Source organism: Epinephelus lanceolatus, chromosome 21 (assembly GCF_041903045.1).
Source record: "Epinephelus lanceolatus isolate andai-2023 chromosome 21, ASM4190304v1, whole genome shotgun sequence".
NCBI classification, from domain to species: Eukaryota; Metazoa; Chordata; class Actinopteri; order Perciformes; family Serranidae; genus Epinephelus; species Epinephelus lanceolatus.
In genome coordinates, this window is record NC_135754.1 from 35,492,997 (window position 1) to 35,512,489 (window position 19,493).

At 42.6% G+C, this 19,493-nt stretch overlaps 1 protein-coding gene across 2 annotated transcripts in view; it reads right to left on the reverse strand.

The window, feature by feature from the left end:
• stxbp4 (syntaxin binding protein 4) overlaps positions 1 to 19,493 on the reverse strand; it is a 79,498-nt gene that overhangs the window by 15,427 nt on the left and 44,578 nt on the right. The window contains exons 17-21 of one of the 2 annotated variants that reach the window (XM_033610629.2): positions 17,800 to 17,979; positions 12,439 to 12,555; positions 11,802 to 11,851; positions 6,582 to 6,721; positions 5,483 to 6,422 (exon numbers count right to left, since the gene is read on the reverse strand). In XM_033610629.2, the coding sequence (XP_033466520.2) occupies positions 6,409 to 6,422; positions 6,582 to 6,721; positions 11,802 to 11,851; positions 12,439 to 12,555; positions 17,800 to 17,979 (501 nt within the window). In that variant the 3' untranslated portion in view covers positions 5,483 to 6,408. Of the gene's footprint in view, positions 1 to 5,482; positions 6,423 to 6,581; positions 6,722 to 11,801; positions 11,852 to 12,438; positions 12,556 to 17,799; positions 17,980 to 19,493 lie in introns of those variants that run through there. The other variant, XM_033610627.2, reaches the window with a different exon arrangement.

The following is a 19,493-nucleotide window of genomic DNA, read 5'->3' on the forward strand; positions in this document are numbered from 1 at the left end:
TTTTTTTGGAAATTTCAGTAGTGTTTTTCAACATTTTTTCAAACATTTTAATAATATTTTTGGGACATTTATTAACATATTTTCCAACATTTTTCTGATATTTTTTGGGAAATTTCAATAGTTTTCCTTAATTCTGATAATTTTATTAATTCTATTAATGCAACCCTCTTGTGTTGTGCTTCACAGTTGAAGTAATAACCCGTGCAGCATCCTTGCTCACCCAGTCTGGGAAACTATCATACACCGTAGCCTGTGATTCAGTAGGCACTGTCATCGTACAGTCTGCAGACATCATACTTGATGTTGTACCCAAGTTTATTAGATCCATGTCGCACAGTGTAGCTGCACTAAACTTATAAGATTGCTAAAATCTCTCAGTCTGTAGGAGGATTAACAGTGATATCACTGAGCCATCTCTGATTCTACTTCTATCATTGTGGTTGAAGCTCTGCAGACGTGAACATTAATCAAAATGCATCTAAACCTCAGTTTTCTTTAGATCTTACACACAGATGAAAGGAGCAAAGAAGTGTTTCTGCTCGGAGTAGAGAACCTTTAAAGGTCAGAATCTGCAGGTTTTATCCACTTATTTCTAAATGTTATGAGCGATGAGTCAGTCGTAATAAAAAAAGGCTTTTTATTGTGTAACATTAATCAGTTGGAAACACGTTGGCGGTAAATGTGTTCGATGAAGGGAAAAAAAAAAAAAAACCCAGACAAACATTCATCATAACCTAAAAATGATTATGTTTTGGTAAGTAAGCATTGTAGTCGCATATGAGTGTGAGTTCATAGGGGACATGGTCTCCATGGAAACGGTGTCCGAACTGCTGCCTGCAACGAGAGAGAATGAGCTGGATGTGACTGAAACCGCTCCGTCTGATGGCTTATAATGCAATCTGTCAGGCAAGGAGTGTGTGTGTGTGTGTGTGTGTGTGTAGGTGGATGTTCTGCTGATCATATTAACTGGCAGTGAATGAAGACAAAGGTTCCTGCAGTTACAAGCTTTACGATTTAAAAGCAAAGGACGTATCCAGGCAACGGGGACTGTGATGACAACGAGCTATAGGTGATTGTATACACACACACACGCAGGCACACACACATGGCAGACGTGCACAAACTGAGCAAGCTGGCTCAGAATGACCCACTTTCTTTGTAACTTGGATTGTGTTGCTCCCTCTTCATTACCTCTAACAGGACATTGTGAATGATAGCGGACGTCTCCACTCGCGGCCTGTGATCCTGAATCACGGCTGTTAATTATGTAACTGTGCCCACGTCCTCCCACTGATGGAGGGAAATTAGGTGACTGTGTCAAAAACCCACATCCTGCCTGCTGAATACAAACTGTGTTGGAAGACCTTCAACATCAATATGAATTCAGAAATATATATAATCAGTGATCTCTTATTGGAACAAATGAACGGATGTATGAGAGTGTCTGTGGTCAGTATCAGTCACTGTGTTCCGTCAGGAGCACAAAGATTTTAATTACATTTTTTATTAACATTTAACCAAAATGATCATCTTTCCCTAACCTTAACCAAAGTGCTTTTGTTGCATAACCCTAAGACAGGAGTCTGGAGACGAACCCAAAGATCTGGTATCAAGATATTGAACTTTGCATACCCACCTTCCTCCTCCTTGCAAAGTTTGTGTGAAACTTGTTAACATTATCCATGGGCAGCGAGTGCGTTGCCACAGCAATGTAATTAGAAAAGTTTACGTTTTGTGACATACAAACGTAACTTCTAGTAGAGAAGATTGCATAATATTAAGTGTATTTCCATCCTGCTCTCAAACAGAAATGGTCAAATACCTCAGCTTTGTCAGTGACACCTGATGCCACAAGCCACCTTCTGTGACAGTATCATACGTGACGCGACAGTATGATACACGAACAGGTGGCGGCACCTGTCATGGCAGTATACGTCACTGGATAGAGTCAGTTTGAAACGCTGCCAGTAACAACATAATATAAGTAGCTGGGAAATCTCTATAGGGCGGCATGAGGGGGCGTGGATGGGTTCAACAAACCTTCCTGTTTGAATGTAGAGCCAAACCATGATGTTTTTTGCTAAGGGTGCTTTCATACCTGCCCTGTTTGGTTCGGTTCAATTGAACTCAAGTTTGTCTGCCCCCTCAGTGCGGTTCGTTTGGGCAGGTGTGAACACAGCAATCACACTCAGGTGCGCACGAAAACAAACTAACTGACATCACCTCTTTGAGAAGGTCTCGCTCACAAAGGAACTCTGGTGCGGCTGGTTTGTGGTGAGAAGGTGTTCCGACCTGGATGTGAACCAACTGCAGTCACATGACACATTGTTTGGGTTAAACATGAGCATGTTACAGTCCTGGAGGATTATTAATGTGCACCTCCTCCTGTACTGCCTTAATATGCACATTCAACACATCCAATGCATCAAAACATTGTTTTCTAGTTGGAGCCGCGCCTCGTTTTCAAACTGTATGGTTTGACTAAAATGAACAATGACAGCAATATAGTCCACGATGAGCAGCGCTAAAATCAACCTGCGTAGTTGTCCCTCCATTGTGACATTAGAAAGTGTCACATTTATCTTGCAAGTGTACTCTTCTTCAACGTTTGCTTTACTTCCCAGTTCCTTTTGGCTACTCATCAGCTGTGTATACCGGAAACACTTAAAATTCCCATATCCTGTAAACTACCAACTGGCCCCATCACCTCACCACCGGATCTGTATATTTCCTGGAAACCCTTCACTCTCCGAGGCCCACCAGAAATAAATGATGGCTGTGTTTATGTACTGTCAAAAGAAGAAAGACCACTCTGGAGATTTAATATTATTTAGCCAAGTGGCTCTCAACCAGAGGTCCAGGGAGCCCAAGGGGTCCTTGGGGGAGTTCCAAAGGGTCCCCAGAAAAATGGGAAAGAGTTTAAGAGTGAATATTATGATCACAGGTTTCACTCAGGTGTTAAAGCAACACTTACCTTTCTGGAAATTTGACACTTTTCTTTGTTTAGGTTAAAATGCTATTAATAAGCTGATGACACACTAAAATGTAAGTGAATTCCACCAGAGATAAAAACTCATAACTACACCATTCTCATATGGATCTAAGAAAACTCCGACCAATCATTGCATTTGGACCAAAAGGGAAATCAGTTGGCAAAAGAAAGAATAAAGCAGAAAAAGCTAACACTAAGAGAGAACTCGATGCTGCAAGAGCCAAAACTCGAGTCAACATCGGCTCTGCCTTCGAGCGATGGCGAAGACTGATGCAGCTTCATCCTGAGCTAAAAAGGCACGAGATGGTTGCAGAGTTTCTGCTGGACAGGTATTTTTAGTTTGCTTCTAATATAACATATAACATATGACAACATGGCATCCAGTTGCTAATGGCTAACGTTAGCCTACTGTAGCGTAGCCTCTGAAACATTAACGTTATCTTCCTTGTGCGTTTCCACTTACTAGTAACGTTAACGCTACTATCTAACGTTAGCACTGTAACCTTATTCTAAAACTCATCAGTCATCACTGACTCCAGTTGAGTTTTAAAACTCTGGGGTTGCATTTGACTGTCTTGGCTGTAACGTTACACTCGCTCTCCTCTTCTGTGTACCTGACGTTACCATGCCAACGCCTACATCTATCTTAGACATAATGAGGATGTAATGGAGGAGGGGGAGTTGCCGGAGAACTGTAGTTGAGAACTCTGGTCTTTATCTTATCTGACAACTAAAATCTTTTCAGGTGGAGGTCTCTGGAGTGAAATCTTATCAAACGGGGGTCCATGACCTCATGTGTATAAATTTAGAGGTCCTTAACATTAAAAAAAAGACTAAGAATCAACAATTTAGCCAGTTAATGATATATCTTTGCTGTGGATAGTTTTCAGAAACATGCTGTTCCCAGTTATCTTTGATGCTTTGAAACAGCTGAACACATATGATCCATCTGTCAACATTTTTCCAAGGGACTTTCACATGAGAAAACATTTTCTGTTGGTGAGTTCAAGGACATTTTGACATCTACGCTCTGAGTCAGCTGAACAGAAACGTTTTTAATGAAACAACTGACAAAATGATGTTTCACACTACAATTATTGTTTGTCTTCTGGCTTTGTTCTCTCACAACAGTGCAGGGATGACAATTCGTAATCAACTTGTGATGAAATGGTGATAAAATCAACGCAATATTTGACACAGTTAGAGCTTCTCTTTACAAAGAAGAAGTCATGATATGTAGATAGCTTGTTCCACAATATTTACTCAGAAAAAGATGGTGGACAAACAGCAAATAACTCCACACATGATGAAAGCGTCTAAAGCGTCCCATCGGGCTGGAACTGTCCTTCAACCCCTGCTGGTGTCAGACCACGATGGCCACATTCCTACATGAATATCATGGCTCCTTTACCCTCTGCCTTCATCCTTCCTGACTTTGTGTTTGGATGTGAGTGAGGGTTTTGGGAATTCCTCCTCTCGTATTATTTGATGATGTTTTGATTTGTTGGCTAATCTACGGCACAGACACGAGCGTTCAGCCTCTCAAACACAAAGCTAAACACTGACTGGATAACAGAGAGTAGTGAGACAGAAAGCTACAGTAAGTTGTGTTAACTTGCTCTGGTATGGATTGTTAACTACAGTAAATGGCAACCACATGATGTTGTGACGGTACAGTTTCATATTGCTTTATATTGCTTGTTATATGAAGGTATTATTGATGCTACAGACACAGAGGTTGGGATACACTGCAAGGACTACACCAACGGTTTGCCCATTGCTCACTTTACCCTCCATCTGACAAAGTTTCTGTTTTTGGTGTACAGTATACGCAAGGCGAGCAACTCGGTAGCCATCTTGGTATCCGGTATCTAGGTATAATATATCTATGGTCCGTCAACATAGACCTCCATGTTAAAGGGATAGTGCACCCAAAAAAGAAAATTCAGCCATTATCTACTCACCCATATGCCAAGGGAGGCTCAGGTGAAGTTTTAGAGTCCTCACATCACTTGCAGAGATCCAAGGGGAGAGGAGGTAGCAACACAACTCTACCTAATGGAGGCTGACGACGCCCCAGATTCAAACATCCAAAAACACATAATTGAAACCACAAAATATCTCCATACTGCTCGTCCGTAGTGATCCAAGTGTCCTGAAGCCCCGACATAAAAAGTTGTTTGGAAAAACAACCTTTGAACTCTGAACTGTTTTTAGCCTCATTGTAGCCTGTAGCTCTGACTGCCTCTCTGGGCACGGCGCTCATGTGTGCACGCTTGGACACTTGGATCACTACGGACGAGCAGTATGGAGATATTTTGTGGTTTCAATTATGTGTTTTTGGACGTTTGAATCTGGGGCGCCGTCAGCCTCCAGTAGGTGGAGTTGTGTTGCTACCTCCTCTCCCCTTGGATCTCTGCAAGTGTTGTGAGGACTCTCAAACTTCACCTGAGCCTCCCTCGGCATATGAGTGAGTAGATAATGGCTGAATTTTCATTTTTGGGTGCACTATCCCTTTAACATGTCCAACAGGAGTCAGAAATTCAGTTTTTCTCGTAAAATTATTTAGTTTTAACTGTTTTAAACCTGTTTCCCTAAAGATTTGCATTGGAATTATTGCAGTTAACTACAACTGTAAGTGCTCTGTGTTAACCAGGCTAGCAGCTAGCATTAGGGTTATCTCCACTTTCTCGTCCAAATATGGTCACCTTTAGCTCCAAACATTCAAGATGGCGACAGCCAAATTGCCAAACTTGAGGCTTCATTGGGGAATCCACAAACTAGAGGGTGATGTCACAGTGGCTACGATACCTTCCTCCATTGTGGATGGCTTAGTCTCTTAGTTTCCTCAAAGGTCAGAACTGTCGAGTTAGCTTTTGGTCAGCAGCACAATTTTTTTAACATCACGTATCCTGAAAATTTAGCAGGCAGGCCAGACAGTTTTGGTGCCAACACTGTCATCCTATAATTAATTAAGTGACCAATAGGCAAACATTTTTAAACGTTCATGGAGTCCATCAACTTTACAATGGTCTCCTTCCAGTGTTTTAACCTGTAGAAACTTATTTCAAGTCTCTCCAAAGATAAACTAATCATTGTTTCAGACAAAACGTCAGTTCAAGTGACGAACATCCTTTAAGAAAGCAAATTAAATACATGTAATCATTCCTTTTCCATATTAATCAGGTTAAAAGACTGGAATAAAACCACTGTTTGGTGGGTATTGACTATTCAGAAACTGTCTTGTGATAAATGTACAAACAGAAGAGTGTTTCATGCAGAGTTAAGACATGAGTCCATTGCTAGCAGGTACTGAGGAGATGAGGAGTTGTCAGGGAAGAGAGAGTTCAGGTTCAGCTCAGGTTGGCTGTTGATGTCCTGCAGACGTCTCAGAGCCTTGCTGACAGTTGGATCCTCTAGAAGGTCAGCACTGAAACGGGGAGGACAGTTAACTCACAGCAGCAGGTTGGCAGGATCACTTTGGTTTCAGCTTCATCCGGTGGGAGTCGCATGCAGGGCAGCACAGAAACAGAGAGGAGGAAGAGGACATGCAGACCTGCATGCGTGGAGGCGAGCAGAGATCACTTACAGTCGACCTCCAGGATGGCTCTGACAGTCCTTGTGAGCTCTTTTGCCTCCTGGGCGAGTGTGGCTGCTGTCCAGGGACTCTTCTTGTAGCGAGGGGGGAGGCTTGACGATGATGACGATCCAACTTTAACGTCTCCAGAGCTGCAAAATAAGACAAGGATTAATTAGCAGTGAAAAACAACTTTGACCGCAGACAGCCACAGGTGGAGCCATCATGGTGGAGTCGGTGGTCCTACATGATGACTATGGAGGTTTTTCCAAATAAAGAGCCAAAGTCCCAACGCCATGTCTAGGCTAACAACTGTCCGTTTAGTTTGGGCTCTGTCTAAATGTTGGCAATGTCCATTTCTTCAAACAACATTTGTACGTTATTATGTAGCTCAGATGTTGAATTCAACAACACGTGGTGAGGTTTAGGAACAAAGAACACTTTTAGGACAAGATCATGTTTTGTCTTAAAATAAAAAAGTCAATTCACAGTGCTGTACTGACGTAGTGCTTTTATTTTGAAAGAGACTGTATGCAAACTGTACATTTCCTGTGAAAACAGAAGTGTATTTTGAAAACAGACAATGCATGTAACAGGCTGAAGTTGTCACGACGTCCCAGAACGTCAACAACCAACACACCCAGGGTACCTTGGACGTCATATGTGGACGTGGAAAGTCCATGACCAAACGTGGACATGTGACGAGGTCAAAGTGGGAATGTGTTGTTGTAGCAGACCTGCAGTGGTTTGGGAGTTTTTTACAGATATCTGAGGCCAAAAAACAAAACGCTTCTTCCGCGTGTTTAGGGTTGACTTTGGGGACACAAAGCAGACCTGTCCCTGAAGATCTGAGAAGTCTGGATGGTTTGTAGTGTAGCAGGTCAGAAATGTATCTGAACATAAACCACGGAGTGCATTTAAAACTAGTATTACTAGTATTTTGAAATTGATTCTTTGAGATACAGGACGCCAGTGTGAAGACATCAGAGGGGTCAATAAAAACACCCACACTGGTGTCTAAAAAGCTGCTGGAAAGGCAACAACTGGTTTTGTTGTTTGTTGGTCTCCAACAGTTGTCTGGTAAAAGAAATGATGATATGATACATATGAAATATAACGTATCCATGCTTCGCAGAAATCTACAATACCAACTTTTTTTATCAGGTGACCGGCTCTGTGTATTTCCTGGGATCGCTCACTCATAGGCCGACAGTACACACACACTCTCAGCAACATGCTAGCTTGTGTATTTTCTGGAAATACTTCAATCCGACAGGTTCCATTGAAAAACAGTGAAGAGTCGCCAAAAAAACACCCACGTCTGGGGGCTAAATGTGGCCGGAAACACAGCAATGACTTGCTATAAAACAGTTTTGGTGTGTGTTGCAGTTTAACAGTGGTCTGCAGCTTGGTGTCACACCATCCACCTTCCCCTCCATGGTCCTCTTATACGTCACTTTAAAAATGTTGATATGACATTCATGGTTTGCAGAAACATGCAATGCCAACAACGTTTGTTTATTTTTTTTGTTTGTTTGTATGAAATGCCCAGTGCTGTATTATTATTTCAAATTCTTAAACAAGTAAACCACTATTACCAAAACCAAATCTATCGCCTGCTGAAATAAATATTTTTGTGTGTTGAGCTGCCAAGAACAAACAGAAACAGACAGTTTAAAAAAAAAACAGTTGCCACCTGTTCTGTCCATGAGAGCCTCTCGTGCTGGTTTTACTGGTTTGGAGGAGCGACTAAAAGCTTTAAATAACACTCATGAAGCTGCTTGTTGATGTGGGTTGGTCACAGCCTGATGAGTAAACTCACACCTCCAGGTGTTTGACTGATGGAGGGAGCTAAAAACACTTTCTAAAGCTGCTGAAGTGACCACGTCGCCATGGTTGCAGCTGTTAGTCGGTTCACACTCCCATCAGTAAACACTGAGGTCGCTGTAAAACACAGACAGGATCAACCTCAGGATTTTATGCTTTATTATTTATTTCTGGAAATAAAGACTTAATTTCTCCACCCTCTCTCCTGAAGGACGTTTCCTTTCCTGCACACCTCTTTCTTTGTAACAGCGCTGAAGTCAGGGTGACTAATGGCTTTAATGAGAGTGATATTCAGCATCATTAACTGGGAGTGAGTGGGCAACACAGAGACATTCATTGCCAACAAAGAGGAGCGACGCCTGCTCCCTCGATGAATCGAACCATTGGACAACCTACATTTGCTCTTATGAGTGGCCTAGAAAAGGATGGACAGGTGAATAAAAAGAAAAACACGAGCAGGGGGTCCCGTGGTTACAAAACACAAGTGGAGATGTCCCACTGACCTGGACTGAAATAAAAGGAAACCCCACAGGAGGTGTCATAGCTGGGTGACTTAATAACATGACCAATTGACCTGATTTACAGGATGTGACTTACACAACCGAGCAGAAGGTGCTGATAATGCCATGTTATGGTTCACTAAGTGCCAGATCAGAACTCAGTACAAACGAGGAGACATCACAGAGTCGTTTTACATACAGTGGAAAAAATACATTACAGGTATAAATCCTGCTTCAACAATATAACTGAAGAGGAAGTCAGAGTTAGGATGGAAGGTTAAGAGGAAAGACTCTTAGAAAAAAAATAAAGAAAGAAAGGAATTAAGGAAGGGAGGAAGGAAGAAGGAAATGATTAAGGAATGGAAGAAGGACAAAAAAGGAGGAAAGAAAGACAGAATGAAACAAAAAAGAATACCAAAGGATGCAAGAAGGCTGGAGGGAAGGGCGCTTAGAATACGGCGAAAGGTATATGATATGCAAAAAGAAGGGAAGGAAAGAAAAAGAAAGGGGGAGATTTAAGAAATGAAACAAGCAGAACGAACGACACAAGAAAACTGCAAAGACAGATGTAAATGTAAATGGTATAAGGACAGAGGGATGGAAGGATATTCAAACAATACAAGAAAGAAAAGGAAGCAATAAAAAAATCAAGGACAAGCAGAAGGTAAGAAAGGTGAAAAGAAGAAAGAAAAGAAAAACCTATAGTAAAGAATGGACAGACTAAGGAAGAAAGCAAGAAGGAAAGGAAGAAGCAACAGAAGGAAAATTAAAGAACAACTGAAAAGGAGGAAAGAAAGAAAAAGTCGCAGAAATGGAGGTTGGAGAGAAGGAAAGGAAAGATGGTAAAGGGTACTACAAGGAGACATGACAGAGTGAGAAGGTAAGGAGGCACAGGATTGAAGGAAAAGGTTCAAGTAATTGAAGAAGGACAGAGGAAAGGAAGGAAGCACGGAAGGAAGCATGGACAGACGCCCGATGTAGAGATATGAACTGTCTGACATGCATGCCTCCATGTCGGCCATTAAAAGGTGATATTGCACACCTGGTAACACCTGAGGGTTTATCTAATACCTGGAACAATCATTGGCACCCCATATGGTTCTTCACTCCTCCAGTAAATAGGAATGACCTTAGATACGACCTAGCAACGGGAGATATTCTGCCCAGCTCAGGGTGCCCTTTGGCCCAGCTATTAGCCAGAAAGCTAGCGTTATGCTAGCAAGATTCAAAGTCAATAACACTGTGTACAGTTGACAAACAGTAAATATAATTTGACAGGATGTTTGACGACAAGACTTGTTAGCTATCAGCCATGTCACTATCCCTAAATCAATATATGTCAAGATTATCATGAGTAAACGATACGCCATGTGTGACGTTACTGTCGGCAGCAGTCTGAAGTAGTGAGTTCAACAGCAGATGATTGTTTAAGTTCAGAGGGGCGGAGTTGTACCTGCAAGGTGTGTTACAGTCTCCATCCAGTCTCCCACACTCAAGGACTAACATTACTCTGTGTTGTACATCAATTGTAATCAGATTACAGATACTGATATGATTATGTAGCCGGTACATTGATTTATCACAGTAAACAAACAGTTTCAGAGGAAATACTTAGCAGGTGTCCATTATCAGTTTTTAACGGACACCCTGCAGCCAATCAGAATCGAGTAAGTTAAGGATGTGATGTTATTCGTTGGGTGCTAATTTGTAGGATATCACACGAGCCATTCTATGAGGATGCTTAGATGGAATGACAGGAAAGATATAAGAAATGACAGATTAGAGGGAAGGAGGGAAATTAAAGAAGAAAGAAAGAAAGAAAGAAAGAAAGAAAGGATAAAGGAGGAAACAAAGAAGCAAAGAAAGACTGAGAGGAAACAAAAAGAGTGCTTCTGTGATAATTAACTGAAGCTGCTCCACAGACCGCAGAAGCACGGCTCGCCTGTGAGGGCACCACGTTGCTCAACATCATTTTACATGGCTGCTCTATTTTGTTTGTTTGGGGTTTTTTTTGTTTACGTGCAGCTCCGTGTAAAACATGATAGCAGTTTGTTTAAAAATAATGACAATGAACATGTCATTGTACCCGAGGCAACGTGAAGCAGCGGAGCAACATGTTGTGTTTTCACATTTCACATGAAAATAAATCAATCAAACCGATGCATCCTGTTGTTAAATATAGTCCACACTTCCAAACTCTGCAGAACTACCTGCATTATCACTTGGTAAAACTCAACAGACACACACACACACACACACACACACACACACACAGTGAGGCTGGCAGCAACCACACACTGCGGAGACGGAGTCTGTGTAGCAGGTAAAAAAACGCCTACATGAGATGAGAAATTGAATTATGCAGGGAAGGAGGGAAGTTAAAGAAAGAAAGACAGAGAGAAAGAAGGCAATGTATAGAAGGATGTACAGACAGCTGTTCTTCTTCTTCTGTGGTGTTAGCTGTGACCTCACACTGTCACGGCAGGTCAAGACGTTTCATAACACCGCTGCACTCTGCGGGCGACCATTAACAGGAGTGTTCTACCTGTCTGAAGTGGGTCAAGCTGGACCACTGAGTGTGTGTGTGTGTGTGTGTGTGTGTGTGTGTGTGCGTGCGTGCGTGTGTGTGTGTGTGTTTAAAGTGGGCTAATGGGCTCCGCTCTCTGCAGGATCTCTCATTATGTGACTCCAACGGTGGGTCAGACAATCACACACACACACACACACACACACACACACACACACACTTGCACATACACACTGTACTAATGACCTCATAAACTCAGGTAAAGACACACGTACACACACCACCACATTGTATACTACTGTAAACACACTATTACATATACTGATCAAGCACACAGAATCACACACACACACACACACACACACACACACACACTACCTGTAGCTCTTTGTTGGTCCGTGGCTTTCAAGCAGGAACTCTTGAACGTTCTGCAGATAAACAAAAAAACAAACAAAAAATTTGACTGGAGATCTTTTATTGTTTCTTTTCTCTGCTCTTTTCAAACGCACCACAGGTCATTACATAAACTATAATCCTACTGGAGTCAGATTATAGTTTAATGGAGTAATATCTCTTCAACCAAAGCTAAACAGTCATTTGAAGTTTCTTTTCTATCAAGTGTATCAAACACAAATATTTCATCGACTGCCATCCTTCCAGGACAAAAGACATTGTCTAGATGTGACAGAAATACACACGTGGTGTAATAAAACACAAGGAGTCTCTGGTTACCATGGACACAACTAAACCTTTCGCCAAAGTATAAACTAGAAATGCTCTTTAAGTTCGAGTGACACCCTTCAATAATAGCCGGCACCCAACCATGAACCAGGCTTAATGAAGGAACATGTGACCCAGTGTGGCTCACTGATGTGATTTTATGACACAGAAGAAGAAAATCTATCAGACTATAGATACTACACTCATTAGGAGATACGGTAACGGTTGGTTTGAGTCTGAACATGAGATTTCTTGACAACCAGAACAAATACAGAATAAAAGTTAAACTGTCTACCTCCACAAAACTCAGCAGTTTTCCCGTTGACATCTCAAAACCCTTTTTGGCAGCTTCGCTCTTCCGTAGTTGACACTCCAGGACGGCCATTCTCTTCTTCAGCTCCTCCGTCTCTTCCTGGGATGAAAATGGGAAACACTGGTCTTCATAATGACGTCATGATAGTAACATGAACATTTGGAAGTTTTGAGGTGTTGGTCAAACAAAACCAGACATCTGTAGACGTCAGCTTGGACTCAGGGAAGATGTGAGGAGCATTTTTCGCTATTCCCAGACATTTTACAGACTGCTGAGACTACTGAGCAGATTAATGCATAGCACAAAGGAAACAGTTCGCCTTTTTAGGCATAACTGTACAAAACCCTCAACAAAACATTTAATGGTATGTTCTCTCACTCACTACAGCTGATCTCCTGTCCTCCCTCCGGCCTGCCCCTCACCACTGACTCTGTGCACACGGCACAGGAGGAAAGGCAGAGAACCTGCCATGGTCACCTGATATCAGACAGTCGTCAACTCGTTACAAAAGGAGTCCACATCATGAAGAGAGGAAAAATCATATTTAAAATGGAATGAAGGAGCATAAGGGAAGTGATGCCAGCTGGAGCTGAAGTTTCACTTTCAGCAGGAAGTCTGCCAGTATTGGAAGCCAGTTTGATATAGTGACCAAACCATGTAATTACAACGTCCAGGTCCGTCACATGATGCCATCAGGCCCAAAAAGCCTTTTTCCCATTGACCTACACTGGGAAAGAGACGTGTGTAAATCAGCGGGTGTATGTTTTATGCCCAGAGAAATGATTTGTTTCATCATCAGGATTTAATCCATTTGGCCTGATAACATTTTGAAAGACTCACAGAGCAGAAGGATTACATTTTTTTTATCCTCACTCAAGTTAGCGGAGTACTAAACTTAAAGTTAGCTGCTCAGTTGTCAAAGCCTCTAGTACACCTGTGCTACTGACCCCACACTGGAAGATCTGGGCAGTTTGTACCCAGGGACTCAAATGTTTTTGGCTTCATGTGTCACTGGCCCCGCCTCCACTACTGTATCCAGTTCTCTATATACATCCATGGATAAAAACATGCTGTAGTTAAAGCCAGCAGTGTTGACAGAGCTAACAGTCAGTATGTTTCCAGTCACATTAAAGTGGAGCTACAGTTACAGCTCGATTAGGACATTTAACTGGACTACTGTCCTTGTCCCAGTATACAAGCACAGAAGGGGAATCCATTTATTGAGCCAAGTATGTGCGACTCCTCTATGATAGCTGGAGATATGCCCCCTTTCAGCTTGTTAGTATTGGACCTTTTCCCTGTTGACCTATTACGTCACAGACAAACAAGTTAGCTACGGTTAGCTAGCAGCTAACTGGTACCATGGTGGACAACTTTACAGCTCTGTACATTTCAAACGTGCTTTATGCTTAACTTCCAGGTCATAGCACAGGGCAGAAACTGTGGAGCATGCTCAGAGCGCCTCGGCCAGTTTGGGTCCGATTGACGGTATACATGCAGCAGTCACATGATCTGGGTGTGTTAGTCCGACTTTGAGAAATTCGATTTACTACGATTTCAGTCGGACTAACACAATAAATCATTTTTTCTCATGTCATGTAAATGTACTGAGAGTCACCCTGGGGGATCAGGAGGGTGGGCAAGATACCTCTGCAGTACTACCATCCTGATATCGGCACACATGCACTAACATGCATGCATGGATGGACCGGCTGACCACAACAAACCACAGAGAAGCTCAGATTACAACACACACAGAGGGAGGGAGCGTGACTTCATTCTCTGCTCAGGACACTATCACCTCCAGCACCCTGAATGAACCCTGACATAAAATCTTGTGCAGAGCTGGAGGATTACTGTTGCTAAACCATGTCTTGTGATTATGCACATACTGTTTTGACACTGTCAGAAGATTTCCTCAGAAAAAGCCTAAGTCAGCACTTTGTTTTCACCGTGTCACAATATTTACAACGCAGCAGAGGAGAGGTGCATCTTTCTCTCTGCTGATCTGTTAAAGCTGATTTGGCTCGTGGCGTCGGCTCGGCTTCCTCTGCTCGCCATCAGCAGCGAGCCTGCCGCTGCTGACCTGCAGGTTGCTACCCAGATTTTTACAAAAATAACCTGTCGGAGAGATTGGCGACGTCAGAGAGGGAAGCAGCTCTGTCACTGAGTAAGACGGAGCAGAAACACTGACCCAGATTCACTGCTGAGGGCGGAGGAAGAAACCAAAATGCGGAGGGACAAAGGGAGGGCAGAGAGACAGAGTCAGACAAGGACAAAGAAAGATATTTTTGCGACGATATGCTCTTCAGTGGCTTTGCAATAGAGAGCATAGATGTCTACCATTTATTAAAAATAGGATAAACAACAGTCTGTTTCAGTCTCAGTTGTTTCCAGCAGCAGTAGATTCAGTTGAAGACAGTGGATCATTTAGCAGCTAAAAAGAAAGAGATCTTTCTCATGAGTTGGTGGAGGGTGTTGGCCGAGTGCAAAAACACAAATGCCACCTTAGCTGAGAAGCTTCAATGAAATGGCCTCATGAATCAGAGTTACTGGCCTGCAAATAACTGTAACTTGCTCTATCATTTTCAGTCACATTGACCCTGAAACACGCTGTAAGTTTTAAACTCAGTTAGACAGAGTCTTCGGTTTTTAATGATATTAGAATTCTTTTTGTAGTCCAAATATTACGCAAAATAATTGTTTGGCCCATGTCCAAGGTGAACAACTTGGAATGAAAAGGCACCAGCTAGCTTGTCATCACGCCTTTACAAGCTTCAAAATTGTTTATTTACTATGTTCACATAAAAGTAGCTGATGAAAATGTGAACTAATTCATATTGAAGGTATTTTTCCCCAAACTTTGCAAAATTTGCTTCAAACTTGCATTTTTTTCTTGACCACAAGAGGGAGCTTGCCAAACAAAAATAATAATAATAAAAAAAAAGGACGTGTCATCTTAAGCGACAACCTACAAGTTTATAAAAACTTCTGGTCAAGGATTATATGGATGTAAAGTGAAGACAAAGGGTCCGTCCCAATACTCACACTTCCCCTCAAAATTGACCCTAGCCCTTGTTTTTGCATGTTCCCGCAAAGGGCTAGGATGTCCCACACTTTCGGGAAGTGCTTTTCAGCCCTTAAAATCCCCACTTAATTTGAAGGGCCGTGCAATGCACACTTACGAACTCATCTCAACTGAGGGGAAGATTGAATTTCCCAGGTTGCATTGCCAAACTATCCAGCCAGGCGAGTTTTCCAGGAGCATGGCAGCCTCCATGAGAAAGCCATCGCACAATTTAAGTGCTATTTTCACAAATAAGCATGCAAAAATTCCAAAACATGTCGAAATACAGTACAGGCCAAAAGTTTGGACACACCTTCTCATTCAATGCGTTTTCTTTATTTTCATGACTATTTACATTGTAGATTCTCACTGAAGGCATCAAAACTATGAATGAACACATGTGGAGTTATGTACTTAACAAAAAAAGGTGAAATAACTGAAAACATGTTTTATATTCTAGTTTCTTCAAAATAGCCACCCTTTGCTCTGATTACTGCTTTGCACACTCTTGGCATTCTCTCCATGAGCTTCAAGAGGTAGTCACCTGAAATGGTTTCCACTTCACAGGTGTGCCTTATCAGGGTGGAATTTGGAGTGGAATTTCTTGCTTTATCAATGGGGTTGGGACCATCAGTTGTGTTGTGCAGAAGTCAGGTTAATACACAGCCGACAGCCCTATTGGACAACTGTTAAAATTCATATTATGGCAAGAACCAATCAGCTAACTAAAGAAAAACGAGTGGCCATCATTACTTTAAGAAATGAAGGTCAGTCAGTCCGGAAAATTGCAAAAACTTTAAATGTGTCCCCAAGTGGAGTCGCAAAAACCATCAAGCGCTACAACGAAACTGGCACACATGAGGACCGACCCAGGAAAGGAAGACCAAGAGTCACCTCTGCTTCTGAGGATAAGTTCATCCGAGTCACCAGCATCAGAAATCGCAAGTTAACAGCAGCTCAGATCAGAGACCAGATGAATGCCACACAGAGTTCTAGCAGCAGACCCATCTCTAGAACAACTGTTAAGAGGAGACTGCGCCAATCAGGCCTTCATGGTCAAATAGCTGCTAGGAAACCACTGCTAAGGAGAGGCAACAAGCAGAAGAGATTTGTTTGGGCCAAGAAACACAAGGAATGGACATTAGACCAGTGGAAATCTGTGCTTTGGTCTGATGAGTCCAAATTTGAGATCTTTGGTTCCAACCGCCGTGTCTTTGTGAGACGCAGAAAAGGTGAACGGATGGATTCCACATGCCTGGTTCCCACTGTGAAGCATGGAGGAGGAGGTGTGATGGTGTGGGGGTGTTTTGCTGGTGACACTGTTGGGGATTTATTCAAAATTGAAGGCACACTGAACCAGCATGGCTACCACAGCATCCTGCAGCGACATGCCATCCCATCCGGTTTGCGTTTAGTTGGACCATCATTTATTTTTCAACAGGACAATGACCCCAAACACACCTCCAGGCTGTGTAAGGGCTATTTGACCAAGAAGGAGAGTGATGGAGTGCTGCGGCAGATGACCTGGCCTCCACAGTCACCGGACCTGAACCCAATCGAGATGGTTTGGGGTGAGCTGGACCGCAGAGTGAAGGCAAAGGGGCCAACAAGTGCTAAACACCTCTGGGAACTCCTTCAAGACTGTTGGAAAACCATTTCAGGTGACTACCTCTTGAAGCTCATCGAGAGAATGCCAAGAGTGTGCAAAGCAGTAATCAGAGCAAAGGGTGGCTATTTTGAAGAAACTAGAATATAAAACATGTTTTCAGTTATTTCACCTTTTTTTGTTAAGTACTTAACTCCACATGTGTTCATTCATAGTTTTGATGCCTTCAGTGAGAATCTACAATGTCAATAGTCATGAAAATAAAGAAAACGCATTGAATGAGAAGGTGTGTCCAAACTTTTGGCCTGTACTGTATGTGTTATGTTTCTGCATATGCATTGTTATCTAGACGTGTTGAGTTTGAATTTGAATGCTTGAATATCGCTAATTCACGATGTAGCCCACATGAATATCTATTCCGTGCAAGAAGCCTACGTCGACAATACGCATGACGTAGGTGAATACGTCTGTTACGCTAATTTGCATGAAGTGGCGTCCCAATTCGTAGGTAAAATTCCCTACCCCTCAACACTACCCCTTCGTCACTGAGGGAAATCTATCTAGTGAGTGCACTTGAAACCAAGGGGTAAGGTCAAGGGAAGAGAATTGGGATTGGCCCAAAGACTAAACTGAGTCAGCTTTGGTTCTGACAAACAGTCACGTCGGTCACCTTGTTGGTCGGCGCCGGCTGCTCCACCCTCTGAGTCTTCAGCTCAGCGATCTCAGCCTCTAGCAGGTGGATCACCTCCTCGTAGTCCATCTCCATCCCCCTCGCCTGCTTCTGAGCCGCCTCGGCCAGCTGGATCCGAGTCCTCAGAGCACGACTCTCCTCCGCTCCCAGTTTCACTTCCTGCCGAAAGGTTGCAGAGGAAGGAGGAAGAGGAGGAGGAAGAGGAGAGAGATTCATCATCACAGCTCAACAAGTGAACAGATTACTCAGCAGAGTATCATCGGGGCCTCTGCGGTGCATTCAGGGTCCCGCTCAAAGCTTCTTAACCCTCATACATTTTTCAAGGTGCTGCAGTGGTGATTTTGAATTCTTGGTGTCAGCGTGAGTTAGTGTGATGAAGCTCTTTCACTGGATCAGCAGTCGAGTCCCAGCAGGCCTGTCAGCGCCCAGCATACTTCTATCTTTGATAAGGTTACAGAAGTTTAAAAAGATGCATCACTGAGAAACCAGAGCAGAAACAGTGATGTGTTTAACTACTGTTGCTCCTGTGATGTGAACCTGATTTTCATACATTTAAATGTGAATTTACTGTGATATGAAACAGAGAAAAGTCCTGAAATGAGAAAAACTAGAAGCAGAGAATGTTTTTTTTCTGCTTCATAAATGACGATTATCAAAATGACTTGGTCAGTTTAATAAATTTGTCAAATCCTGTACCTGCTGAACCTTTCTAAAAGCCCTTTAATCCCCCTTTAATCAGTGTTTACTAATGCAGGGTTCAGACTACACAATATTTTTGTCTGTTCTGACAGTCACTGTCAGATCAGGTGATTGTGGAGTTAAAATCTTGCTGTGACTTGGCCGACAGACATGACAGACTACACTGGTCCACGACCAATCATCTCTGGTCGTCTTTCACGATGTGCGAGATGTCATTGGATTATTCTTATCCTAGTCTTCTTATTGTTATCATCATTATTATTTCAGTTACTGTAGCTGCTGACATCCAGCCGAAATGTTATTGTAATAACGTAAAAAAAAAAGTGCCACCAGATGGGCGGAGCAACATTTAAAGTACCTTCAAACAGAATCAGCATTGGTCTGCGCAGCCATGAACTACGCGACACTGCCTCCACGATCTCTAGTGGCACAGCTCTGTTTTCATGTGTATCCGTAAGCTCTTAGAAAACATGCACAGATACACAATCAATGCAAATCTCAGATAGAAGGCTCCATCTGTCTCTGTCTCCGACTACATTCAGCATAAATGAGCCCTTACACTGTGTCAACACTACGAGCAACAACTCAACGGCATGACCAGCTAAATATTCACAGAGTCGCTGTTGAAGTGTTGCTCAAGTGCTCGGTGACACAGAAACGTCATCACGGGCTTGTGTGAGTCTTGCTTCACATCAATAGTGAACCCCATTTTAACGTCACATTTGAGGCCAATTCAACTTTGATTCGTAGTGCGTCACACCCATCTGCAGCTGGTATTACTTGTTGGGCGTCAGTTTGAAGCTTCATGTCAACAGCTTCCATTGAAAATGACTTATAGCCTGTTGATGTGTCACTCGTAGTGTGAACGCAGCATTAAAAACACAACCTGATCACTAGAATCAGACTGTTCTCACAAATTATTGATTATAAATCAATTATGTTTTCCTGCGATAAGCAATGCAACCACATGTGCT